The following is a 27,693-nucleotide window of genomic DNA, read 5'->3' as shown; positions in this document are numbered from 1 at the left end:
TGGTCGTGCGCAAGAAGTCGGTTAGATTTTCTTTGTTAGAGTATTGTTTAATAACCGGTCTCGATTGCGTTATAGAGCCTGCAGATCTACCAGATAGAGATGTCTTTGGCTCGAGACACTTCGTTGGTAAGTCTGAGATTCTTTAGAGTGATTTGGAGGCCAAGATCACTGTCCAAGGGCAGAATGACACTGGGATAGATGTGGAGAAGTTAAAGATGGATAGTCTTTACTTCTGTTGTGACGTATTTGGTGAGAGGACTAGGAAAAAGACCGTGAAGATTGACCCTAAATATCTAAGGGTTGTAGATGATTTGGATATGTTTAACACTTATATATGGGGTAGGATAGCCTATCGTGATGCAGTCCGAGCTTTGAAGAAGGACCTTTTAGGGAGATATACTTACCACACCGAGGCACAGGGTCGAAAAGAAGTTGATGGCAGCTTCCTTCTCGGTGGTTTTGTGTTGTCTCTGTAGGTATATCATTTTTTGAATGTTATAGTGGATTTGTTATCTTTATTTCTACTAATAACATTGTTTGAAATTTATGTTACAGATCCTCGCTTATGAATATTATCCAAGTATGACACAAAAGTTTGCAAAGAAAAAGGATGTGGTGGACGGTTTGATGTTGCCTAGGATGTTTCAGTGGGTGATTAACACGTGGCTCTCAAACCGTGCCCCTTCTATTGTTGATGTCAGTGCAGCCTTTGGTGACTGTGCTATAGCTGTAAGTAATATCAATTGATTTGATATAATAACCATGGACATAAATTTTAAATTTATCTGATACGTTATTAAATAAATATAGGATTGTCTTGGATGTTTGACTCCTACTCCTGAGGAGCTCGTTTCACCGTATTATACGACCGGTGTTTTTGTTCATTCTATGCCCGATGCGGTCATCACTCGGGTACTCGAGCTGTGGAGGTTTAATCTCTGGAGTCTCCCCCAGTCTAGCACACACCCTTATCTCCGGATGGTTCCCGCACCCCTTCTTCACATCCATCTCCGGATGGTTCCAGAACCCGTTCTGCTGATGCCACTAGATCCAGCTCTGGCACCAGTTCTCCCATACGTACGGGTCCTAGAGTCCACTTTGGATTCAATCCTTCCCGCCGTCCATCAACCCTAGATCATCGTTTCGAGAGGCGGTTGACTGCATTGGAGGATACCATTAGATCATTGCGTCTTGTGATGAGAGCATGATTTATTGAGACCAGAGCGTGTATCAGGGATATGAATTTGGGTTTCGATGAGCTGAGATCGAGTTTGGCCGAACACATTAGAGCGGGTTTTGTTAAGATCAGGTCTCAGACACCAGGTTTTGCTGAGATCAGGTCTCTGACGCCAGTGCTCGAGCATAGACATTATAGCATAGCCTATAGCAGATGGCGGAAGAGGAAATCATCCGTACTTGAGGCAGACGTTGGTGAATTAATATTAATTATATTTATGTTTATTAAAAGATTGATTTATTAGAATTTTCGTTCTAATTTTAATTTGTTTGATGTATGCTGTTAGGTGTGGATGATAATACGGCTAGTGAATTGTTTCCCAGTAATAGCCAAGCACACCCACAACCGGTATTTGAGCCTAGCCTTCTAACCATAATAGAAGAATCCTCCGAAGGTGAGTTAATTCAGTTTTTTGATTATATATTTATGTATAGTATAATAAACGATAAAATTTATGTTTTTAGATATTCAGGTGACTCCTGATGTGGTTATGTCAGGTGGCGAGCGACCACGTCGAGAGATTAGTACACCACATCTTATCTATTCTTATTTGCGTTAAAATTTTTATAATTTATCATTTTACGCAGGGAACCGTCAGTTTGGGACAATTATAGATGACGGTGTGAGGCCATTTGCGAAGAGCGTGACTTTCAAGGTAAACAAATCGTTGGCGCGAGTTAGGACATCGATGCTCGTCCGTTTGCTGAGTAAGATTAAAGGGTTTTATGACGAATATGACAAGTCGTTCTACGGGCCCATAACGATCGCGAACTCCCCTGTCACTATCTATTTAAGCATTTAAAACTCGTGTATATTTGTAGAGTACCTATTTTTAAACTTTGAAAACATATTCTTCTGTCGAATTCAGCACATGGGCGAAGCTCTCCGTGGATTGCTTGAGATGCAGCTGCGACATCCTGAAGTGATGTCACCAAACGTGTCATTGATGGTTAGGCAATTTTACAATTCGATGTCAGTAGTGGGTGAAGATAAGAACAAAGTTCTTAACACAAATCTGGTGGGGATAGTTAAAGGGATTGATCCAGAATGGCCCTGCTTTTCGTGGGAAAAGGCACCAAGAATTCTCATCCCTGCCCACATATATGGGCGCTGGTTTTTGCTAAAACTCGTGGTAGGGGTCAATAAGTGCATTATATTTAACTTGCAGCGAAGGCACGACCCTAACTACAAAGCTTTGAATGAGGACATAGATCATATACTTATCAACGTTGCTCGTCTGCTATCCCTTGTTGGTAACAACCTACACCCTGAGAGGCCATGGTATATAAAGCTATATGATGAATTCAGAGCCAAGTTAAACAATACGTTCTCGTATATCTAATATGTAATATGTTTAGCATTGACAGATGACTAATAATTTTATTACTCCTTCTATCAAAAAAATAATAACTTCAGTACTCTTTTTACTTGTACAGTGAGGATTCAGAAGCATTTGTCTTAGCTGCTGCTGGATATGCCTTATCGAGGGACAGTGAGCAAATAATATTAAATTTAGATGATAGACTTGTATCTGAGTTCATATATTTTTTAGTATGTAATATGTTTGATAATCATTGGACATTGTATTGATCTTTTAATTATTGGACATTGTATTGATCTTTTAATTTCGATTTACGGTTTTATGCTCTAATTTTGTTGTTGGTCAGTTTTTTGATCGACCCAAAAATATTCTGGGTCGACACTCCTTGCTTCTGGGTCGACCCTGTTGATTTTTGATTGACCCTGGTCATTTCTGGGTCGACCCATCATCAGGGTCGACCATGTTGATTCTGGGTCGACCCTGGTCGACCATGGTGATTTCTGGGTTGAGCATGTTGCTTATGGTTCGACCCTGTTGATTTGTGGGACGACCTCTGGGTCGACCATGTTGCTTCTATAATGTCACATGTTTTAACACATGAATCACATATGTTCTTTAATGTTACATGTGTTTTAACATATGAATCACATAATTTCATAAGTATGTTCTATAATGTTACATGTTTTAACATATAAATAACATAATTTTACAACTATGTTACATGTTTCGACATATGAATCACAATTTCAGAACTATGTTACATGTTTTCATATATGAATCATAATTTCACAATTATGTTATATATTTTCACATATGAATCACAATTTAACAACTATGTTACATGTTTTGACATACGAATCTTAATTTCACAACTATGTTACATGTTTTAACATATAAATCATAATTACATGTTTAACATATGAATCACAATTTCACAACTATATGGCATGTTTTAACATATGAATCACAATTTCACAAGTATGTTATATAATATTACATGTTTTAACATATGAATCACATATTTAGCTTGGGTCGACACAAAGTAGCATTTATGTAGCAACTTGAGTTGAACCAAAGTTCCAGCCTTTTGGGTCGACCCAAAAGGCTGGAACTTTGGGTCGACCCTTGTTGCTGGCTTTTGGGTCGACCCAAGTGCTGAATCTGCTTCTATCTTCTGGTGAATTCACCAATTGAAGGAATTTTGTTCTGTTTTCTTCTGCCAAGTCTTTTCTCTAAAAAGAGAAGCAGGACCACTGGAAAATTAATGTTACGTGACCATTCACTCGGGAACGAGATACACAGTCTCTGAGTAAGTCATGCACAATGTCATCGTAGAATAGTACTCTGAACGCAAATCATATAAATCAATATTGGCTAACAAACTGGCTGCAATGACATGAGCAAATGAGATTCTATCAATGTAAAAAACTTGGCATGTGCATCTTTTTGATTCCAGGTCCACTATGGCCGAATGTCGACGGCTCCTAACATCAAACTCAAGACGTCCTAATTCAAAAAATTGCATTCCCTGAGCATCAGTGAACCTGCTACGAAAAATCCCCTCGATGGTAGGGTCAGATTAGTGTTAGTTGCAATTGATGCGTGGCGATATCGGGCAAACCAAGATGAGGCCAGTTTCTGTAAAGAATCTAAAAGTGCAATGATTGGAAGCTTCCTCTCTTCAAGTAGTCTAGCATTGATAGACTCAACCCCATTTGTCGTCATAATATTGTAACGGGTCTTTGGATAATATGCTCGAGTCCATCGATCAATTGAATCTCTCTTGTCCAAAAACTGCGCAGCCTCAGGATATCTCTTCCTAAAATCATTGTATGCAATATCAAACTCGACATGCTTATAGATTTTTGCAATGTGTAGAAACATTTCAGTTGCACCCTTCTTTTTGCACCTAGTTTTCAAGTTTTGAGATAAATGCCACGTACAATGACCATGATGCGCATTTCTATAGACACTAGAAACTGCATTAATGATTCCCTGATGTCCGTCTGAAATTATTACCGGTTCATCCTTGTCTGGTACTGCTTCTAACAACTTCGTTAAAAACCAACTCCACGAAGAAGTACACTTGACATCGACGATTCCCTACGCCAAAAGATATTGGTGATAATTTTCATCTTGTGCCGATGCCATGATTAAAACACCATTATACTTGCCCTTCAACCATGTACTATCAATTGATACAACTTTCCGCATTGTTCGATATCCGCTGACGCATGCACCAAAGACAAGAAACATATACTTGAATCGATTTTCCTCGTCGACACATATGTCTGTTATGCTTCCTCGATTCATCTTCTCAACCATGTGCAAATAACAAGGCAATAGAGTAAAACTCTTTGTAGGATCACCTTTCAAAATATTGTCTGCTAGTTCTTTCCCTCTCCAAGCCTTGTAATATGATATATCAGCATTCATAATATTGCACATCATCACCATCACCGCTTTAGGTACAATTGGCACTGGATGACCTTGGAAATTATCCACCAACATATCACGAACAATAGCCGAACTCGCTCCGCGGATTCTCTTGCGTCTCCCTGTCAAACCACAAGTGTGTGTATTACAATATGTACGAACGGAGAATGCATGTGAATCATTCTTAATCTTTGAGGTACATATTCTCCACTTACAATCAGACACTATACATTTTACGGCGTACACTTTTTGACTACTTTTTACATTCTCAATTTCAAAGCAAGCTTCCAAACTGATTCTACTTAACTCCTTTTTCACCGCTTCTCTGTTTGGAAATTCTTGACCAACAAATAAGTTTGAACCATCAGTGAATGAAAATGCGTCATTATCAATATCCACATATGCAACCACATTTGCCTCATTACTTGCAACCACATTTGCCTCGACCTCAACGTCATGGATGACATTCACATCACGTGCTTCATCATATAACTCAGCCGTGTTACTACGATCCACATGGATGGCATCCGCATTATGTGCTTCGTCGAAAAACTCACTAGTATTATTACGATCCAAAGAAACAATATTCAAGTCAAAATAATAATCAAAAGATCTCTGTTCGTTAAAATTACTATTGTATTCATCAATATCAACTCCGTGCACATTAAAGGAAACATTAAAAGAAGCATCAACAACATGTTCAATTTCAACTTGAAGCACTGGCCTACTTTTCGGACAACCAAAATACAAATATGTTTTCAAATTATGGTCATTCTGTATATAAATCGGTTGAATGTTGTACGAAAACTCTAGAAGAGAACTCAACCTCAAGTTGGCAGTATCGTCTACTTTCCCAGCTCTATATTGTTCACTTTTTAAATTTTTGAAATAACAAATATCATCATCTACTAGAATAGCAACAAACTTTGCATTGGACCATGGATTCCATTTATATACCATCGCTTCATTCACTTCCCATTTACCATCGAAATGAACAACGATAACCGTAGGCATACCGTACAAAATTCACCAAAAATTAAGAGAATAAGATAATTAGATAAGCGTGGCCACTCTTGGTCGACCCATAAGAATTTTTTCTTGGTCGACCAACAAAATTTTTCTTCTTGGTCGACCAACAAAATTGGTCGACCCATAATACTTGGTCGACCAACTAAAATTTGGTCGATCAATTCTTCTGGGTGGACTCTTGTTTTTTCTCAAAAGTAGATTCTGGGTCGACTAAATTGGATCTAGGTTGACATATTATGAAAACTAGAACCCAGCTTATTCGAAGCAAGCATTTTTTAAATCAGGTCAATTAAAGCTTTGATCTGGCTAAATGAAGAAAATAATGACATGGAGTTCAAGGAAAATGGAGAAAATTTACCTGGGCATGAACTGAGACATGAATTTTTTCCTTCCAGTACAGAGGAATTAGGCAAGATGTTGGAGTAGATTTAGATCTAGATCTGAGGAATGAGCAAGAACATGTTGGGAGCAGACAGATGGGAGGTGGTGAAATTGGATTTAATGTAATGCGGAAGCAGTTGAAGGGGTAGATGGTTGTTTTAATGATTTTATTTGGAGAAGAAGGGGTAGATGGCTCGTAAATTTTAATTGGGGAAGATGTGTGTCGACCGAGAAGAAAGAGAAGAGAAGAATTAATTAAGTTAAAGAGTTTAATTCCAGTTAATGTAATAATCAAGAGTCAATTCCTTGTTTCTTAAAAAAAGGTCAGAGTCTTTATTTTTTAAATAATTTGTTTCTCGCTCTTATTCTTTTAATTGGCCCGGGTTTAAGTAAGTGTATATATCTAATCAAATTTAATGGTGTATTTATACTCAAAGAGAAAGACATTTATGTAAATTAACTTGTGGATCTTTTTTTAAAAATAAATCACGATTGACTCTCTTTTCCCTAAATTTCCCTTCATTTATCTGGTGAACGGTCCTTGGTTTCATCATCCTTATATTACTATTGGGTTGGAGAACAAAATTCATTCGTGTATATATCCCTTGCACTATCCCTTACATGTAAAAATATTCCTTTCATTTCTTTATCCACGGTTGGTAAGAGTCTGGAAATGTAAATGAGTCGAAGTCAACCGAAGTGTCTAAAGCGGTCGAGTCAAATAGTTAGATGAGTAAGCTCGACTCGTCTCATGTGGGAGAATAATCACATGATTATATAGTTGAAAAATAGAAAAGGGGGCTGAAAAGGAAGAAGAGCATTGAACAACACCAGAAATGAATTTAATTACTAAGTCTATCGTGAGACCGATCAACTATATCCATAGTTAAAGTAATATTTTTTCATGGATGACTCAAATAGAAAATCCGTCTGACAAAAGTTTTTGTCTTTAATTTATGTTACAAAAAGTTAATGGTTGTAGATAAGATCTCATGTTTTTTTCTAGGTATGTATACTTTTCGTGAGATCGTCTTAGAAAAATTTTTGTATTTAATTTATGTCACACAAAATTGATGTTTGTAGATAAAATCTCGAGCTTTTTTTCCAAGTATGTATACTTTCGTTCTCACGTTCACCCTCAATTAAAAGTTTGTTTTAATTGAAATTCTCTCGGTTCAAGGATTTCAAATACCAATAATTTGTTTAGATATACAAAATCCAAGTAAATTTCAAATGAACTGTATACAAAGTTAAATAATTTCAATAGTATTTGCGATGAATTTAAACTACATAGAAAACGAGTTAACTTGAAATCATTCTTTAAATCGTTCTAAGATAAATTCATCAATTCAAAAACCGTTAATAAAAATCAAATTTATCCTTTCAAACACGATAAAAAAAAATATTTTCGGATCCTCTACCGCAAAATCTAAAACTCTTTTTTTATTCTATAAAAAGAAAAGAAAGACTCTTTTATTTTAAAATTTATCCTCTAAAATTTAATTGCTTAAAAACTACTAAATTAAATATAATAGAATATTATTTTTACATAAGATTTATTGAAGTTGACTGAATAATATACTTGTATTAAACTATTAAATAAAAGTTGCCAAAAATTTATATTTAATTTATCATTTCAAAATGCTTCTAAAATGTCGATACTTTATCTAAGTTGTAATACCTTATGTAATTCACACTTGATTGTAATAATTTTTTGGTTAAATGAGTATGTATATCACTTCCAATACAAAATTACACAAAAACTCTTGTAAGACGATTTCACGGATCAATTTCGTGGGTCGAATATCTTATTTTGGTTATCCACGAAAAAATATTACTTTTTATGCTAAGAATATTACTTTTTATTGTGAATATCGGTAGAGTTGACCCGTCTCACAAATAAAAATTCGTGAGACCGTATCACAAGAGACTTATTCACAAAATTATTATAAAATTAAAAATAGCTATATATATCATAATTAAATAATTATTCTAATTGGGTTTTTTTTAAATAATTAATTGTTAAAAAATCTTTAAAAAATCGACTATAATTTTTTTATTTTAATATAATCTTATATTTTTTTAAGCAAAATTAATTTAAACAGGGAATTTTAATGTATAGATTAAATTTTATTTTCTAATAAATTTGAATATTTAATTTCAAAATATTTTTTAATATGTGAATTTCTCGGCCTAGACTCCAAGTTTGACTGGACTTACGTGGACCGGGTTCAGTGTACACGTGTTATCTAACTATTGGTTAAGCCAGCAATCTCGTTTGCCACGTGGGCACCGCGTTTTTTTAATAATAAATAAATACTCTTATTTATCTCCTATTTTTGTTTAAATTTAAATTGAAGAATTCTAGCTGCTTTAGAACAGCTACCCTCTTGCTCTTTACGTGTATATATATCTATATATATACCTCCTCCGCCCAGAAAAGGACTCGTCTTCGCCAATCGGTACTGCGAAAAGGTTCGCAGATCTGTCTCGTAATGTATATTTGTGTTTTTTTGGTGATACAGATTCAAGAAGTGTGTGATTTGATTAATTTTTTACTCTGTTTAATCTGATTCGAGTTCGTCAAAATACGCCTAAACTTTGAACCATAGATCAGGGCTGTTAATAATCTCGAATATGTAATGTTCATTGTTTCTGAGAATCCCTATATTGTGTTGAATCGGGATTTTGAATTCGATGGGTTCCGGTTTTTTTCTGCATGCAATTTATAATTGTTGAATTTTGTGTCACCGCTATGTCAAATTTCCGTTTTGTCAAGTTTTTTTAGTTTAACCTTTGTTGCCTTAGGTTAAGTTAATACTTGGTCTTTTGGTTAATCAATAGGGTGTAGATTTTTTAGATAACTAAATCTTGAAATCAGGACCGTGGAATAGATTACCAACATATTAGAGAAGATCTTTCTTGACAATATTTTCCAGTGTGCGGGAATATTGTCTAGGGAGAACTAGAATTCCTTTTACCTTTATGGATATCAGTCCGAAGATTTTTTAACTCGAGGATCCAGTTAAACAAGCGTAGTTTGCAAGTATGTGAAGTTTCAGATTGAATTTTATAGTTTAACTATGTGGACACTGGTTTTTCATTTCACTACTATCATTTAGAAGTTTCCGAAGTTTTATTTTGCTGTAAAGTAGATGGATTCCAGTTTGCTTAAATATTTAGCCAACAGTGGCCCCTGGCCCCCGTATGTTTGAGGGTATATATTGCTGAAATTTTTTATCTTTTCAATGTGATTATGCAGTTTGGTTCAAATAGTTTGATCAAGAAAAAATGGGAGGTGGGTTCAGAGTGCTTCATTTGGTCAGGCCTTTCCTTTCGTTTCTGCCAGAAGTTCAGTCTGCGGACCGGAAAATTCCATTCAGAGAGAAGGTTATATACACTGTAATCTCTCTTTTTATTTTCCTGGTCTGCAGTCAGCTGCCACTGTATGGAATACACTCCACCACGGGAGCTGATCCATTCTACTGGATGCGTGTTATTCTTGCTTCAAACCGAGGCACAGTGATGGAGCTGGGAATCACACCCATAGTGACATCTGGTATGGTCATGCAACTTTTAGCAGGCTCAAAGATCATTGAAGTTGATAACAATGTGCGAGAGGATCGAGCCCTTTTGTAAGTTCTTTCATATTAAAAATTCATCCCTGATCTGCTGAGAATTCATCATTTTGAAATTTTGTACTAAATTTTGGTATTTTATTCTTGAGCTTCAAAATTTTATGAAATTCAGAAATTTCTAAAGTTGCTCTTCTAGCATGTTCTTCTCATGTATTTAGTTATGATGTCCTATGCCTTACTCGAGAGTTTCATATTTGTTAAATTTGACCCTCTCAATCTGTCTTTGAATCAAATTTTAATCATTGTATTCTATGGAGTTTATTGCAATTTATATTCTTCTTGTTATGATTTATTGTTTTCCCTCATCCAGAAATGGTGCACAGAAGCTGTTAGGCATCTTGATAGCAGTTGGTGAGGCAGTTGCATATGTTCTCTCAGGTATGTATGGCAGCGTTGGACAACTAGGAGTTGGAAATGCGATCCTCATAATTTTGCAACTGTGCTTTGCTGGAATTATTGTTATTTGCCTCGATGAACTTCTCCAAAAAGGATATGGTCTGGGATCCGGAATTTCTCTCTTCATAGCAACCAATATTTGGTAAACGAGTGGCATTGTTGATTCTGCATTAATTTATCTTCTATAGGACTCGGTGATTATCTATCTAAGTTTTCTTTTCTAACAGCGAAAACATTATCTGGAAAGCCTTTAGTCCAACTACCATAAACAGTGGACGTGGAGCTGAATTTGAAGGTGCTGTAATTGCTTTATTCCACTTGTTGATCACTCGAACGGACAAGGTTCGTGCATTGAGAGAGGCTTTCTACCGACAGAATCTTCCCAATGTTACCAACTTACTCGCCACTGTCTTAATCTTCCTTATCGTCATATACTTCCAAGGGTTCCGTGTTGTCTTACCCGTGAGGTCAAAGAATGCTCGTGGGCAACAGGGTTCATATCCGATTAAGCTGTTCTACACTTCAAATATGCCCATAATTTTACAATCTGCACTTGTGTCCAATCTTTATTTTATTTCCCAGGTGACCTAACTGCATTTCAGTAGTATGAGTTAGTCCAAACTCATAGAGACCTTTTCAATATTGATGAGGCTAATATGATTTGATTCTGTGCAGTTGCTTCATAGGAAATACAGTGGAAATTTCCTTGTGAACCTTCTTGGAAAGTGGAAGGAATCTGAATATTCTGGTCAATCTGTACCTGTTGGTGGCCTAGCTTATTACATAACTGCACCGTCGAGGTGAGCTAGATCTTTGCTTTTGTTTTCTCGGTCTTCACATTTTCTCTGTTTCTGCCTTTAACTGTGTTGATGACCTCAAGTAATTTATTTTTGATGTCTTCTGATAAGCTGAAGATAATGCCTTCTGATTTGCAGCTTGTCAGATATAGTAGCCAATCCATTCCATGGATTATTTTATATCGTATTTATGCTCTCAGCATGTGCCTTGTTCTCGAAAACATGGATCGAGGTCTCAGGATCCTCAGCTAAAGATGTGGCTAAGCAGCTGAAGGTATCTTTATGCACACATTGATAATCTATTTAATTTTTATCCGTGAATCTCGAGGATTTCTCTAGTGATTTATGTTTTCCAGAAGGAAATTTATTCTCCTTTTAGTTGGCAGAACGGAAGATGTCATTTGCTGCCCTTTGTTTTTAGTGATTTCTTTCATACTCGTGAAGTTTCTTGTTGCGTTTTTTTGCCCTTCAAAGTTCTCTCTTATTTTGTCTCATCCCATCTCCTAGAAGAATGATAGGCGCACTAACCTGCCAGTTTTTATATTATTATAATTTGTCCAGATAGTTTTGTCGCATCGACTTGCTAACCTCGTGAGGCTTTCAATGTATTTAAGCGAGGTTAAGTGGATACCAGTTTTATAGTAGTTGTATTTTGGGTTCCCAGGTAGGGAAAGTTGGTATTATCTAATATGATACTATCTTGCATCATCAATTTAGTTTGCATTATAACAAATCTTCATGGCAAATTAGCTATTTCTCAACAATGAACAGTTTATGCATTGAGCTGGGGACCCAGTTTTGACCTACTTGGCTCTAGCAGATTGATATTAGTATAATTTAAAATCATCCGAACGAGTAAAGAAATTATGGATTGGAATCCCATTATTTGAAATGATTCAATGGGAACACTCTTAATTCATACTAATGAAATTAACTTTGTGTGATCAAATTCTGTAATTTTAGAAATTGCATCTAATAAACCTTTCATTAGTAAGATCTTCCAATCTTCCTCACAGTTTTTATAAATTTAAACTCATTCGCAGTAAGGATTTCCTCTACATTCTTGTAGGTGCAAAACATGTGACTTAAATGCATTATTCATCGTTGTATATTTCTGGAAATTTCAGGAACAACAAATGGTGATGCCTGGACATCGTGAATCAAACCTTCAGAAGGAGCTAAACCGATACATTCCAACTGCTGCCGCATTTGGTGGCATCTGCATTGGGGCACTGACAGTATTGGCAGATCTTATGGGTGCAATTGGTTCAGGCACTGGGATTCTACTGGCAGTCACTATCATATATCAATATTTCGAGACGTTTGAGAAAGAAAAGGCTAGCGAGCTTGGTTTCTTTGGTTTCTAATACTTTTGTCATACTCTGAGCGATGGACTACACGGCCTAAAGGATTCGTTTTTGGCAAGTCAAAGGGTGTGAAGAAGATTCCCAGAATTGACGTCATAGAATACTTAAGAGGGTTGATTTTGTTAAATGTTACTAGGGAAACTTATGTTGACTTTATTTTTGTTTTGTTAATTAGACTTCGTATTCACTTATGACCTCAAGCTGAGATATCTCAGGTGGATGGATAGAAGCTAGCATGATGAACTTGAGTAATATATTTACCTTTATTGAAGTTCCAAGTTCTAATTTATGTACCGCTTACAACACCATGATTGAATTGAGGGATGGTTGAAGTCCTTAATATCATTTGGGAAATGTTCTATTAGGCTGTATTCTAACGTTGATCATGGTGTCAATTCGGATTGGTTGGGTGTGTGTGGGTTGATTTGAAGCAAGGGTATTAAAAAAAATTGAGGGATAGTTGAAGTCCCAAATATCATTTGGGAAATGTTTTATTAGGCCACCTCCAACACTGATCAAGGTGTCAATACGGATTGGTCGGGTATTTAGGTTGGAAAGGACCAAGGGTATTATAAAAAGTTCTCAATTCAAACCCGACTCGAACTCGAACCAATATGATCAACCCGTCAATTAGATTTGATTTTTATCATTATTATTTTATTATTTAACAAAATAATAAGATAAAATTATAAAAATTTAAAATATATCATCATAAAAAAATATTTTAATTTAAACGCATGATAATAATTTTTTTATTCTAAATATGATCTTTATGAATCATTTGTTAAAATATTTAAATTTAGTAGTCTAATTATTTAAATGATTAATTACTCGAAAAATAATAAGTGTAGAAAATTCAAATATTACATATTTAAAAAAATTAAATTTATGATATTAATAATGTAAGATCTTCAAACATAAAAAATTAACTTAGTTAATTTAAAGTCTTAGTTAATTTAAACTCTAATTCTCAGTCTTTTTATAATTTTTTGAACGGGTTAAACCTTGAAACAACATATGAATAAAAATTAAATAAAATTTAAAGCTTTTTATAAATCTTAGTTTACAAATTTCAACCAAAATATTTTTCAATATGTGTATCAATAGCAAGATTATAATTATCAATAATCTACGGTAGCATTATTTGATTGTTTTGGGTAGATTTTAGATCAATTAGGTCGACCCCCATTAGACCTGAACCTTATATTTTTTTTGAATCAGATTTCGAGTCCAACCTGAATTGACCAGGACCTAAAAAAGTCCAACCCTAACCTGGAATTTTTCGGCTCGACTCAGGTCGGGTTGGCAAGTCCGGTTGGTTTATGCTACCCTTAAAGCTGCTCCATTTTGGAGAAATTGATGACGACAATAGCTCCAACCATTCTCTTTCGTGATTCTCAAAATCTGGAGAATCGATGTAGCAATAGCAAATATTTTTAGAGGATAACATTATTAAAGAAAATGATATTCACAAAAATTGTTAATTGGACTTCTTTTTTGTCTCCAATTATTTTTAATTCTATATCTTTAATGTTGTGTGCGACTTGCAAATTTTTGATGATAAAATAAATGAATTATTACTAAAAAAATCGAGTAGAATTTAATAATATTTAGAGAATAAAGGTTAAAATAATTTTTTTGAAATCACCAATCTATATTTTAGATAATAGAAAATGGAAATATGGACATTAGGGTTGAAATACCTTAGCCGATCATGTTGGCTGATTTAGCTAGATATTTTCGTATAAATTATTAAGTTTTCAGCACGAGAACCATACTATTAAGATAGATTTTATATTTCGCTAAAAAAAGAGATTTTGTACCAAAATCTGCAAATTGACGTGTGTTGTTGGACAAAATGATAAGACATCCTGAAGAAAAAATGTATAGTGTTACAAATAAATGCAAAATACTAATTAGAGATAATACAAAGCAAAAGCAAGCAAAACAAGCCAATTCAATATATCAAATGAGTTACACGAATGACATATTTATAGGTACAAGAAATTCTTAGATAATGTAATTATAATATCAAAACGAATTGATATGACTACGATTCTCTACCATCCCCAAAAGATATGATTACCCAATCTTTGATTATCTTGACATCCATAATATTGCAACACTCCCTCTTGGATGTTTTTCGATGAATGTGTCTCGTTAAAACCTTATCAGAAAAACTCAATGGGATAAAACTTGGTGAAGGAAAAAGAGTACAACATTCTTCGTGGGTGTTAACTGTCTCGTTAAAAATCTTGTCATGAAAAACCACGTCGGAAAAATCACGGCCAAAGGAAAATAATACAATTTGGATCAACTCCCCCTGTTGTAAATATCACTTGACATCTTTAAGCCGCCGCATCCCAATGTTGTGTACCAATTTCTCAAAAGTTGATGTGGGCAATGATTTTGTAAAAAGATCGGCCAGATTATCACTCGAACGAATTTTTTGAATTTCGATATCACCTCTTTTTCTGCAAATCATGAGTGAAATTTTTTTTTTTTGAGGATATATGCTTCGTTCTATCACCTTTGATGCATCCAACCTTTAGCTGCGCGATACATGCCACGTTGTATTCGTAGATAGTTGTCGATGCTTGTTCACTTGAAGACAAGCCACATTGCTCTTTTATGTGATGAATTACCGATCTCAACCAGAAACATTCTCGACTAGTTTCATGGATTGCGATATTTTCCGCATGATTATATGAAGTGGCGGCAAGAGTTTGTTTTGTAGATTTCCAAGATATAGATGTTCCACCATAATTAAATAGATAACCAGTTTGTGATCTTCCTTTGTGCGGATCAGATTGGTAGCCAGCATCTGCATAACCAATCAATTGCAAATCACAATCATTAGAGTAAAATAAACCCAAATCATGGGTGCCTTGAAGATATCTAAATATATGTTTAACTCCATTCCAATGCATTCATGTTGGATAAGAACTATATCTTACCAATAAATTTACAGCAAATGCTATGTCCGGTCTTGTGCTATTTGCGAGGTACATCAATGCACCAATTGCACTAAGATATGGTATTTCTGGACCAAGCAGTTCTTCTTATTCCTCACGAGGTCGAAAAATATCTTTTACCACATCAAGGGATCGAACAACCATGGGTGAACTTAATGGATGAGCTTTATCCATATAAAATCATTTTAATACTTTTTTCTGTATAAGTCGATTGATGGACAAAAATTCCATTTACAAGATGCTCAATTTGAAAGCCAAGACAAAATTTTGTTTTGCCTAAATCTTTCATCTCAAATTCCTTTTTCAAGATATCAACTCCTTTTCAAGTTCTTCGAGACTTCCAATGATATTTAAATCATCAACATATACGGCAATAATAACAAATTTTGATCCATTCCTTTGAATAAAAAACATGGACATATTGGATCATTTTTGTAGGCTTCTTGCAACAAATAATCGCTAAGTCGCTTATACCACATGCGTCCAGATTGTTTTAATCCATACAATAATCTTTGCAGTTTAATGGAGTAAATACTTTTACAATTTGAATCAAATGCTTCCGGCATCTTAAATCCTTCAGAGATTTTCATGTAAATATCATTATCAAGTTTTCTGTATAGGTATGCTGTAACAACATCCATAAAACGCATTTCAATTTTTTCTTGTACAGCCATGCAAATAATATACCGGAATGTAATTGCATCCATCACTAGAGAGTATGTCTCTTCATAATCAATATCGGGTCTTTGAGAAAATCTTGTGCTATCAATCGAGCTTTATATCGAGTCACTTCATTTTTCTCATTTCTTTTTCATACAAATACCCATTTGTAACCAACAGGAATTATTCCTCTTGATGTTTGGACCACAGGTCCCAACACCTCATGTTTTGCTATTGATTTTAACTCTTATTGTATTGCGCTTTTTCAACTTGACCAATCATGTCTATTACGAAATTCATCAATAGATTTAGGATCTAGATAATCATTTTCATTAACAACATCAAATGCCACATTATAGGCATTCTTATTGTCGACAATAATTTCTGTTCGGTTTAATATTTTCTCTATTTTGACATAATTTATCGAGATCTGACATTGTCAAGTACTTGAACCTCTCCGAGGGTTTGATCAACATTTTTCAAGTAATCAATCAATGAATCAGATATCTCAATATTTGTATTATTTGCTTATTTTCTTCTCCGTGGATTTTTGTCCTTGGACCCAATTGGTCTGCCACGTTTGAGTCGAACTGTTGACTCATTATTTGACGGTTCTTTGGGAACATCAATATGTGCTGGAGCATTAGCAGCTGGTAGGTATGACTTAGTTACCCTCTTCACATCATTAAATGCATAAGGTAATTTATTTGCAATATTTTGCAAGTGGATTATTCTTTAAACTTCAAGTTCACATTCATTTGTTCGACGATCAAATTGATGTAGTGATGCATTCCAAGTCAATTCCCTTGATGGGTTTAAATTTTTTTCCCCCTGTTGTTGGAAATCTAGTTTCATCAAAATGACAATCGAAAAATCGTGTCGTGAAAACATCTCCTGTAGTTGGTTCTAGATATTTAATAATTGAAGGAGAATCATATCAACATATATTCTCAATCTCTTTTGTGGACTCATTTTAGTGCGTTGTGGTGGACTAATTGGAACATACACTGCACACCCAAAAAAGCTTATATGGGAAATATTAGGCTCTTGGCCGAATGCTAATTGTAAAAGGGAGAATTCATGGTAACTAGTCGGTCTACGTATAAGTCAGGTTGCATGCAAAATAGCATGTCCCCAAACAGATATGGGGAGTTTTGCTCTCATAATTAATGGTCTACCTATTAATTGGAGACGCTTAATCAAAGACTCTGCTAAACCATTTTGTGTATGAACATGAGCAACAAAATGTTCAACAATTCTCCCAATTGACATACAATATTCAAAAAGCTTGGGATGTAAATTCACCAGCATTATCAAGACGAATCCTCTTGATAGGATATTCTGGAAATTGTGGTCTTAATCTAATTGTTTGAGCCAATAGTCTTGCAAAAGTCAAAATGCGAGTTGATAATAAACATGTATGTGATCATCTTATAGATGCATCAATCAAAACCATAAAATAATTAAATGGTCCACATGATGGGTGAATGGGTCCACAAATATCACCTTGTATTCTTTCTAAAAATGCAGGTGATTCAATACCAACTTTGGTTGGTGAAAGCCTTATAATTAATTTGCTTTGAGAACAAGCATCACATGAAAATTCTTTAAAATTAAGAATTTTCTTGTTTGTGAATTATCGATAATTTTTCACGTCATTGTATAAACGGGATGTCCCAATCTGTTATGTCAAGTCTTAAAATTATCCATATCAATGAATTTATGGTCAACCGTTGCATTCGTCTCCACTACATTTATTTTTGTGTAGTATAAGCCAGAAGTAAATGTCAGTAATTTTTCAACAATATATTTATTTCCCGACACTTCTTTTGTAATAAAAATATATTCTCTATCTTTTTGGCTGACAGTCTCAATATGATATCCATTTCGACGAATATCTTGAAAACTTAATAAATTTCTTTGAAACTTAGGAGAGAATAATGCATTATTGATTATAAAATTTGTCCCTCCATATAATTTAATATTTGTCCTTCCAGAGCCTTCAATAATTCTTGTACTACCAGAAATTATGTTGACATTACTTTTTCTCATTTCCAAATATGAGAAATATTGATTCATTTTAAATATGGAATGTGTCGCCGCGCTATCAACAAGACATAAATCTTCATCATTGACTTCATGTCCAAAATCCATATTCTATTAACAGTAATAAATTTAATAGGAATAAATGATTTTATATATAACAAAACAAAATAACAACTTTTATTCATCATAATTAAAGGTAAACCAAATCAAAAGAGCATGAAAATTTGAATATAATCACGTCCTAAAAAATAATCTAAATAAGTCATAAATATGACACTACCAAATAAATATTCAATAATTTTGCACGCTTCCATCTCCAATCAAATGATCGATTCTCCCTTCCGGATCTTCAAAGAAATCAGAAATATCAAAATGTGCTGAAAGAGGTGGGACTTGGTTTGAATCTAACCTTGATGAATAAAATTAGTCTCAACATTCTTTGTTTTCTCTTTTGATAATTGATAGAGATCAACAAAGTGTTTGGGCGTACGACAAGTATGATACTAGTGCCTTTTTACTCCACACCTATAAAACTCATTTTCTGATTTCATTGGATTATTATTTCGACTACTTTCAAGTTTCTTCTCTTGGTCATTGCGCCACTTTTGGTAGTTTGTATTCTTTCAATTGCTTTGATTATAGCGATCATTGTAGTTACGAGGTTTTCCACGTCCACGACTGTAAAGGCCCGTATTTCGTATTCATAAATTTGCAGAATTATTAAAATTTTTCTAAATAAATAAATAACTTGCCCAATTTATAAAATAAACATGTAAATAATTTTAACTTTAAAATAACAGCGGAAGTCAACATTGTATTTCAAACAACACTTTAAAAATAATCCAACATGTTAAAATAAAGTTTGAATGATAAAAGGTGCATAAATTAAATCATGAGGTCCTTGGGTTTACTACTGCTGTCCCAAGATCGCTCACTGGTCTCCGCCCGCGGTCTCGACCTCATCAATACCTACAACAATTAAGTCTAGTGAGTCTAAAGACTCAACATGTATATATCGTGAATAACAAGTAAATATATCATAAAATCGCATGCAACATAAAAATAAAGTATCGTAAAGCATACGGTGAAAATCGTATCATGAATAATTATAACTACGTGCATATCTGAAAATCATACGTAAAAGCTTTGCTCAATAGAGCTCTGTCATAACATATCATAATTTTATGGTAGAGATAATGTTTCTAAGCAAGTGGCCCATAACATAACATGAGCGCCTGATCAGACTAAACCACAGTATACTGGGCGTTAGGGATCAATCACAGCCCTTGGACTGGATGTCCGTACCCATACATAATCATAAACCGGTCGTAAGTCACCGGGTGGAGAGGTCCTCGGTTGCGCCTACCGACTTCCAAACCCATATACATAAGGTGGCCACAAGACATATAGCATATATCTCAAAAATAAACATTTTATATTTTTATGCACGTAATAATTATAACCTTATTTTTACCGGATGAGTTGAATCGTTCCCAGGCTTGCTGCGACTTAACTCTAATATGTAACACGTTCAAATAATATTATCTTGACTTAAACTTGACAATGGAACCAAAACTCAACAATAGAATCAAAATGAGACTATTAGGCCCAACCACTTGATTTTTAATTATGGTATCGTACCAACCCGAACCAACCTTACACCAACGTTTAACCATGATAAAAAATACCCCAAACATACTGAAAAATATGCACAAGGACTGTAAAAAACGAAAATAGGTGAATGGAACACAAAAACATAAAACACTCTTTCGAGAGTCATTTTGGCACCTTTCACCGTAAATTCTCGTACGACCTCTAAACTCGACCAAATCACAAACGGCCAAGAACATGACTTTCCTAACTCATTGAGGTACTGTCCAAACCAAGGCCATGGGCTAAAAGCCAACCAAGGACTCAAACAATCACCAAAACCGTGACCCATTGTTGCTGTCAAAAGCAGAAAATACAGCAGCGGCAGCTTGCTTGTTTGTGGAGCAAACTCTGAAAATAATGGCCATGGACTTGAACCACCGCCCAAGGACTCTTACCAACATCCTAAGTCATGGCTTGGACCATGGCTAAGAACTAAAAGTCAATCACAAACCAAGCCACTACCTAAGACACTCACAGCTCCCACCCGAGAGCACCCTTTGGGGTGTAGTGTGATGTAATGAAATATTTGATTGTCTTGTGTCGTTCCAGTGGCCATTTAATCAACCGTGGCTCGATCTAGACATGATGTAGTGTTGTATGAACCATGGATACGAGCTAGGAGCCAACCATAATCAAATCCACACCCCAAAACCGAAACACAATCACACAGGAAATGGAAAAACCGAAATATGTTCTTGTGTTGTTGCTCAAAAGTTTTGAGGGAACCATGAACCAAAACTTGAAGGGACACCTTGGTCACGTCTTAGACATGTTAAGGGAGAGTTCTAACCATGGCTACAGCCCCTACGACAGCCAGGATTCGAACAGCCCTTAAACAACTCAATGACAGAAAGTCGTGACCCAATCTGTGGCTTGTGGGAAAACATTTGCTGTCATGCTTTTGTTTGAAAGGTTTGGACCCAAATCAGTGAAACAATAACTCCCTAACACACTCTAAAACATTCCTAGAAGCAGCCATGAAGGCCTGGAATCGAGCAACTCCCTGTAACAATATAAACATGTAAAACCGTGAAGCACAAAGCAAAAGAGCCGAGAAGGCTGTACAGAATTTATTTGAATGTTGCTGTCAAAATTTCAAGTTGCTGCTTGAATTATGAATATATCATGCTTTAAAATATTTATAGGACTTGATTGAAGAGAAAAAGAACAACATATACATGCCTGGAATTTGTTTTGAAGAAAAACAAATCAAAACGACAATACGATGCGACGGAACGAAGTTAGATTTCTTTCTTTGTTTCTGTTGCTGAATTCACGATCCTAAGCTTCTGGTTTCCTGCTAATTTCGAAGATAAGGGGTATAGGAAATGTAGGTGATGAAGGTGAATGTTCAAGGGGTGTTAAAGGTGCCATTATATGCCTTTAGTTTGGGAGTTACAAGTCAAGAAGTGTGATGGTTTGAAATGGCTTCTCAATTCCTTTGCTGCCGTTGGTTTACTCTTATTTTTGCTGCATGCTCCCGTTGGTTTACTAGGTAATTAGTTGAAGGAAATTATGTGAATTATAATATTTGAATTTACTAATAGCTATTGAATTAAAGGTGAGGCAGTTTATTCATTTTAAAGGCCATTGAGGTGGCTTGAATGAGGAGTTATCACACCTTCAAAATGGGTTGACCGAAACTTATTACTATTTTTTTGGCATGGTATAATATTGTTTTAGTTTCATATTTTAAATGCTTAAGGTTTAATAACCCCCATTATATTTTCTAGTGAATTAACAATTCCATTTAGGATAAAATCTTGCATAGCATACATGACCTCAAATTTAAATGTTTAAATGCTATGTTTAAATTTCTTGAATATATTTGACCTTTATTAATTCACCCCCATTTGTTTACATATTTTATTTAAGCTTTAATTAAATATTGAACCTAAAAGAATATATTTACCAACTTAGCTCTAATTAATTAAATAAATTCTAAAACATTCTATTTCTTTAAATTAAATTATTCCTTGACTTAAATTAAATTTAGGAATATCTCCTTATTATTAAACTTATCTCTAATCTCCAAACTCCGGTCCGACCTCGCGTATTTATCCTGAAAAGATATAACTAAACATCTACCTTTAAAATAAATAAAACACTTCATATATTTATAAAATTTATTTTTAATTTAAATAGTAGCAATTATGCATGGCTTATACGTAATCTGATTTTCGGGTTCTACAACGACCATATGGATGAAAATTTCCTCCACGGTGCCCACGAGCACGTCCACGACCATGACCATATTTGGTCTTATTTCGTTTTCCCTTTTCATCATGCATTGCCATATTCACTTCAGGGAAGGCTTGGCACCAGTGGGACGGATTTCATGATTTTTCATCAACAGCTGATTATGTTGCTCAACTACAAGCAAACATGAAATCAATTCAGAATATTTTTTGAAACCTCTTTCTTGATATTGCTGCTGCAGGAGCACATTAGAGTCATGAAAAGTGAAGTATGTTTTTTCCAACAAATCATCATCAGTTATTTTTTCTCTACACAATTTCAATTGTGAACTGATGCTAAATAATGCAGAATTATATTCTCTTACAGATTTAAAGTCTTGTAAGTGCAAGTGTATCCAAGCATAATGTGTTTTTGGGAGAATCACTGTCTTTTGATGGCTATATCTTTCTTTCAAATTTTGCCAAAGACCGACTGGATCTTTTATCGTCAAATATTCCTTCATCACGAATATTCATTCTTCAAACCATCACGAAGAACGTGACGAAGGAATATCATAGCTTTCGCACCATTTTGAGGTGATTCACTATTTTTCACTTTGATGGTATTTCCAATGCCCATAGCATCTACATATGTTTCGGTATCTAGTATCCATGAGAAATAATTGTTGTTGGATATATCAAGAGCGGCAAATTCAAGCTTTGAGATATTTGACATGATCAAATCTATATAAAACAATCCATGTTAACAATTATATAAAATCCATCGATAAATGTTTAAACATAATTACAATATTTCGTATCACATTATATTCATCAAATAACAAACAAACATGTCATAATTAAAATATAATTATTGAAGAGTTGAACATGGATGATGTGCATACCTGAAATCTCGATCTTCTTGTATATATGAATTATGTGTTCGAAAAGTGATATCGATATCCTGTTTTGATTTTAATATTAAGAAAAGTAATGCATATTAATTAAACAAAATAAATATGCATCGGATTAGAAACAAGAAATCTTTTTAAAGCGGTGATGGTGGGGGACGTAACGTTTTCAATGGAAACAATAGCAAAATCGTGCTGATAACGTGTTATAAATAAATGCAAAATACTAATTAGAGAATACGAAGCAAAAGCAAGCAAAACAAGCCCATCAATACATCAAATGAGTTACATGAATGATATATTTATAGGTACAAGAAATCTTTAGAAAAGGTAATTATAATATCAAAAGGAATTGACATGATTACGATTCTTTACCATCCTCAAAAGATATGATTATCCAATCTTTGATTATCTTGACATCCATAATATAAAGTTGTGCTTAAATTTTTTATAAATTGCAATAGCCAAAAAATTCTCATTGATTCCATATTGTTCAAGAGTTAAAATTTGAAAAAGTATAGAAAACAAATCGATTAATTTAGCTTTTAAAAGTGATTAATTCTCCAAATTAAGCTATTCGAATTATCAAATTGACTTAATTAAGTTGATGGTTACACTTTAGTTGAATATCAGGAGATATATCTGAAGACAAAAACTTGTGTGAGACGGTCTCACGGGTCGTATTTTGGGAGACGGATCTCTTATTTGGGTCATTCATGAAAAAAAAATATTCTTTTTTATGCTAAAAGTATTACTTTTTATTGTAATTAATCAGTATGGTTGACACGTCTCACAGATAAATATTCGTGAAACCGTCTCACAAAAGACTTACTCGTATTTGAAATCCATGAATTTTTATTATAATTTTATTGTTAACAATTAAATAATAGATCAAATCTTAAATCCATATCAAAATAAGAAAAAGAATCTTCAATATATACCTTAATTATTACACATTAATTGCACAAAGTAGAGTAAATTTCAAATGACACCATTATTATGAATTTGAAATTCATAATAATTATTGTTGAGATATAACATAATTAATAATTGATATTCTTTCCTAGGTAAAAAGATATGCATATTGTTATATAAATATAGGTTATTCCATGGACGAGTTTTTAGGAACTGATTGATAGAATAGTCCTATATATGCTGTATCCTTTTACTTCAAAACATAATGGAAATATCAATTTATCATCATTCCTGTTAAGATGGTATCAGAGCCTGTTGAAGAAAAAAAAAACTATAGACACAATCACACACCACCAATTTCCCACTTGTCTTTTAGCCAAACATTAAATTGCTATGTGAGAAGACCCACGTTTGTTGAAAAAAAATCACAAAAATGGCAGAGCAAAGTGGGTCTTCTGGACCCAAATCTGTACCTGTTATTGTTCAATCAGAGGGTGCCTTCAATGCAGGAATTATTCTTACAGAAACAAACTATGATGTATGGTCTCAATTGATGGAGATGCATATTGCTGAACGAGAAAAACTCTCATATCTCATCGGAGAAACAACTCCACCTACAATATCAGAGAAGGGATATGAAAAATGGTATGCAGAAAATCAGAAGGTTAAACGATGGCTTCTGATGTCCATGTCTCCAGACATTATGAAACGATATTTACGTATACCTACTGCACGTGAAATCTGGAGTACACTTTCCAAAGTATTTTATGATGGTAGCGATGAGATGCAAGTTTTTTCTTTGCACCAAAAGGCATTTTCAGCCAAGCAAGGTGACACACCTCTCTCCTTATTTTATGGACAGCTAGTAGAAATATTTCAGGAACTTGACCATCGTGATAAAGTAATCATGAAAGATCCTGATGATGTTAAAGCATACAAGCAATCCATCGAACGATTAAGGGTTCATATATTTCTAGCGGGCTTGGATAAAATTTTTGATCCAATCCGTCGAGAAATTTTACGTCAGGAACCTCTCTCAAGCTTAGAAGAATGTTACTCCTTGGTTCGTCGTGAAGCCTTGCGCTTTGCTACCTTGAATGACGATGATGAGAAACTTGAAGCCACCGCTATGATAACAAGAAATCAGTTCAAACAACCATCAAACGTGCGGCCAAAATCCACCTATCCTAAGAGCTTCAAAAGGTCAAGCAAATCCACATCAAGTTGCTCTCATTGCAACCAAACGGGACATTCAGAAAGTAATTGCTTTGAAATTATTGGATATCCAGATTGGTGGGACCCCACTCGCCATAAGAACTCTAAACGGCCATCTACTGCAGCGATTGCTCAACATACGAAAGATGATGCCACTCCAACAACATCTGCATTGGTAACAACTGCGAACACAGATGGTAAGGTCTTAAATATCTCTTCACATATTTTGAATAATGCTTGGATAATTGATTCTGGTGCTACTGACCACATGACATTTGATGTTACTCAAGTAACAAACCTTAACTCATCTTCACAAAAATGGGTGTCCACTGCCAACGGCAATACTACTCAAGTTGTTGGTAAAGGTTCTTTACATCTGACAAATAATTTGCATCTTGATTCTGTGTTGGTTGTCCCTTCTTTAGATTACAACCTTTTGTCGGTCTCTCAAATAACTACAGCTCTATCATGTGTTGTAATTTTTTGGCCTAACTATTGTGTATTTAAGGACATTCAGACTCGACAAACGATTGGTTGTGGTGTTAAAAAAGGGAAACTCTACTATTTGGATTTGGAGACCAACATTTCAAACAGATTGCAGCAGGTTTTAGCAGTAGAAAGCTATGCTACATCGAGGAAAATAAAAGAGATTTGGCTTTGGCACCGACGGTTGGGACATGCCTCATTTGGTTATTTAAAAATATTATTTCCTAATTTATTTAAAAATTTGGATATTTCTTTTTTTAAATGCGATGTTTGTGAACTTGCGAAAAGTCATCGCATTTTTTTTCCTCTAAGTTTAAATAAAAGTCAAGCTCCTTTTATGGTTATCCATTCTGATGTTTGGGGACCATCTAAAATTCCTACATTGGGTGGATCTCGTTGGTTCGTTACTTTTATAGATGATTGTACCAGAATGACTTGGTTGTGCTTGATGAAATCAAAATCTGAAGTAAATTTGTTGTTTCAAAAATTTTATACAACAATCCATACTCAATACAATGCTCGAATAAAAGTGTTACGGAGTGACAATGGCAGGGAATATAATTGCTCCGACCTTCACCAATTCTTGGAGAGTCGTGGTTCGATTCATCAAACCAGCTGCCCAAACACGCCTCAACAAAATGGTGTGGCTGAACGAAAAAACAGACATTTGTTGGAGGTTGTTCGTGCTTCATTGATCAATGCCCACATGCCATTATGTTATTGGGGAGAAGCCCTTTTATCTGCCACATACCTGATTAATCGCGTTCCATCCCGATCTATCAATTTTCTAACACCTTTTCAGGCACTTACAGAAGCTGTTGATGGACCTGTAGTCTCTAACTTACCTCCACATGTTTTTGGATGTGTTGCTTATGTTCACCTTCACACACATCAACGTAGCAAACTCATGCCTCGAGCCTTAAAATGTGTCTTTGTTGGATATGCTGATCATCAAAAAGGGTATCGATGTTATCATCCTCCCACTAAACGAATGTTTATTACTAAAGATGTTGTGTTCCATGAAGATATAATGTATTTTTTCGAGTCTGCTTTTCAGGGGGAGTGTCTTGAGGAAATCCAGACTCTTGTACATAACCTCGATGAAGACAGAATTGAAGTTCCCGATACAAATGTAAGTGTTTTGGATTTCAGTGGTGATTCTTTACAAAATGATACAACAGGAGTAGAAGTTTGTGATATAGAAATCAATGGTCAAAACAAGGAAGTAAGTGAGAATCGACACGACCCAGAAAGTCATGATACATCTGATCACGAGCCTCTATCAAGTGACACAACAAAACATCATGAGGACAACGATGTTCCTCATACAGTGTCTGAATCATCTTTGAGACAATTACCACCACGTTCTACTAGAGGTATTCCAAAACTCACATATGAGCCTCAATTGACTAGCAAAGTAAAATATCCCATGAACCATTATATGTCTGGTAATCGCTTGTCAAAAACAAATCAGTCATTTGTAAATCAATTATCTACTGTATCTATACCTAACAGTGTGCAGGAAGCCTTAACTGATCCAAGATGGAAAGCAGCAATGAATGAAGAGATGACCTCCTTGCAAAAAAACAAAACTTGGGAACTTGTAAACTGTCCTGCAGGAAAAAAACAGTTGGATGTCGATGGATCTTTACCGTGAAATACAAAGCTGATGGCACGATCGAACGTTTCAAGGCAAGATTCGTGGCAAAAGGGTACTCTCAAGCTTATGGGATCGACTATACAGAAACATTCGCCCCTGTAGCTAAAATCAACACAGTCCGAGTCTTGTTGTCCTTAGCTGCCAATTCAGATTGGCCCTTGCAACAATTTGATGTGAAGAATGCATTTCTACATGGTGAACTATCCGAAGAAGTCTACATGGATCTTCCACCAGGGTGCACGATAACTGAAAAACAGAATAAGAAGGTGTGCAAGTTGAAGAAATCATTATATGGATTAAAACAGTCTCCTAGGGCTTGGTTTGTTCGTTTTACCAAAGTCATGACTTCCTTTGGCTACAAACAATGCAATTCAGACCACACATTGTTCATAA

General features: G+C 34.8%; 2 protein-coding genes and 1 long non-coding RNA gene across 6 annotated transcripts; all 3 read left to right on the top strand.

Moving 5' to 3' along the window:
- The first annotated feature begins 279 nt into the window (after nucleotides 1–279).
- LOC140977421 (uncharacterized) lies at nucleotides 280–929 on the top strand. The gene is made up of 3 exons (XR_012175414.1): nucleotides 280–476; nucleotides 556–729; nucleotides 811–929. It is a non-coding gene; the product is annotated as an uncharacterized lncRNA (long non-coding RNA).
- Nucleotides 930–8,752: 7,823 nt separating this feature from the next.
- On the top strand, nucleotides 8,753–12,891 carry LOC140976777 (uncharacterized). 2 transcript variants are annotated; one of them, XM_073441079.1, is made up of 7 exons: nucleotides 8,753–8,879; nucleotides 9,667–10,039; nucleotides 10,353–10,580; nucleotides 10,666–11,020; nucleotides 11,114–11,238; nucleotides 11,374–11,509; nucleotides 12,363–12,891. In XM_073441079.1, exons 2-7 carry the CDS (start codon nucleotides 9,696–9,698, stop codon nucleotides 12,600–12,602), a joined length of 1,428 nt encoding a protein of 475 aa, XP_073297180.1. In that variant the 5' UTR covers nucleotides 8,753–8,879; nucleotides 9,667–9,695; the 3' UTR covers nucleotides 12,603–12,891. The 2 variants fall into 2 exon arrangements, with proteins under 2 accessions (XP_073297180.1, XP_073297181.1); XM_073441080.1 differs by having other exon boundaries at nucleotides 8,879–8,901.
- An 11,410-nt stretch (nucleotides 12,892–24,301) lies between these two features.
- LOC140976775 (uncharacterized) lies at nucleotides 24,302–27,300 on the top strand. 3 transcript variants are annotated; one of them, XR_012175314.1, is made up of 3 exons: nucleotides 24,302–25,351; nucleotides 26,698–26,772; nucleotides 26,863–27,299. XR_012175314.1 is itself a non-coding variant. In XM_073441078.1 (2 exons), the coding sequence occupies exons 1-2, from the start codon at nucleotides 24,373–24,375 to the stop codon at nucleotides 26,709–26,711; spliced, it is 993 nt and encodes a 330-aa protein (XP_073297179.1). In that variant the 5' UTR covers nucleotides 24,302–24,372; the 3' UTR covers nucleotides 26,712–27,300. The 3 variants fall into 3 exon arrangements, 2 of the variants coding, with proteins under 2 accessions (XP_073297179.1, XP_073297178.1); XM_073441078.1 differs by having other exon boundaries at nucleotides 26,698–27,300; XM_073441077.1 differs by lacking the exons at nucleotides 26,698–26,772; nucleotides 26,863–27,299 and adding an exon at nucleotides 25,672–25,800.
- Nucleotides 27,301–27,693: the final 393 nt, after the last annotated feature.

Source organism: Primulina huaijiensis, chromosome 5 (assembly GCF_012295235.1).
Source record: "Primulina huaijiensis isolate GDHJ02 chromosome 5, ASM1229523v2, whole genome shotgun sequence".
Taxonomy (NCBI): Eukaryota; Viridiplantae; Streptophyta; class Magnoliopsida; order Lamiales; family Gesneriaceae; genus Primulina; species Primulina huaijiensis.
The sequence above is the reverse complement of the archived record's forward strand: the minus strand, read 5'-3'. Positions and strand labels throughout refer to the sequence as shown.

Bases quoted from the DNA above. Each gene is read 5' to 3' on its own strand.
- LOC140976777 (XM_073441079.1), top strand. From the start codon at position 9,696: ATGGGAGGTGGGTTCAGAGTGCTTCATTTGGTCAGGCCTTTCCTTTCG. The intron at 10,581-10,665 runs GTAAACGAGTGG...CTTTTCTAACAG, and splicing joins TTCATAGCAACCAATATTTG to CGAAAACATTATCTGGAAAG. The intron at 11,239-11,373 runs GTGAGCTAGATC...TCTGATTTGCAG, and splicing joins TACATAACTGCACCGTCGAG to CTTGTCAGATATAGTAGCCA.
- LOC140976775 (XM_073441077.1), top strand. From the start codon at position 24,373: ATGGCAGAGCAAAGTGGGTCTTCTGGACCCAAATCTGTACCTGTTATT. The intron at 25,352-25,671 runs GTAAGGTCTTAA...AAGGACATTCAG, and splicing joins AACAACTGCGAACACAGATG to ACTCGACAAACGATTGGTTG.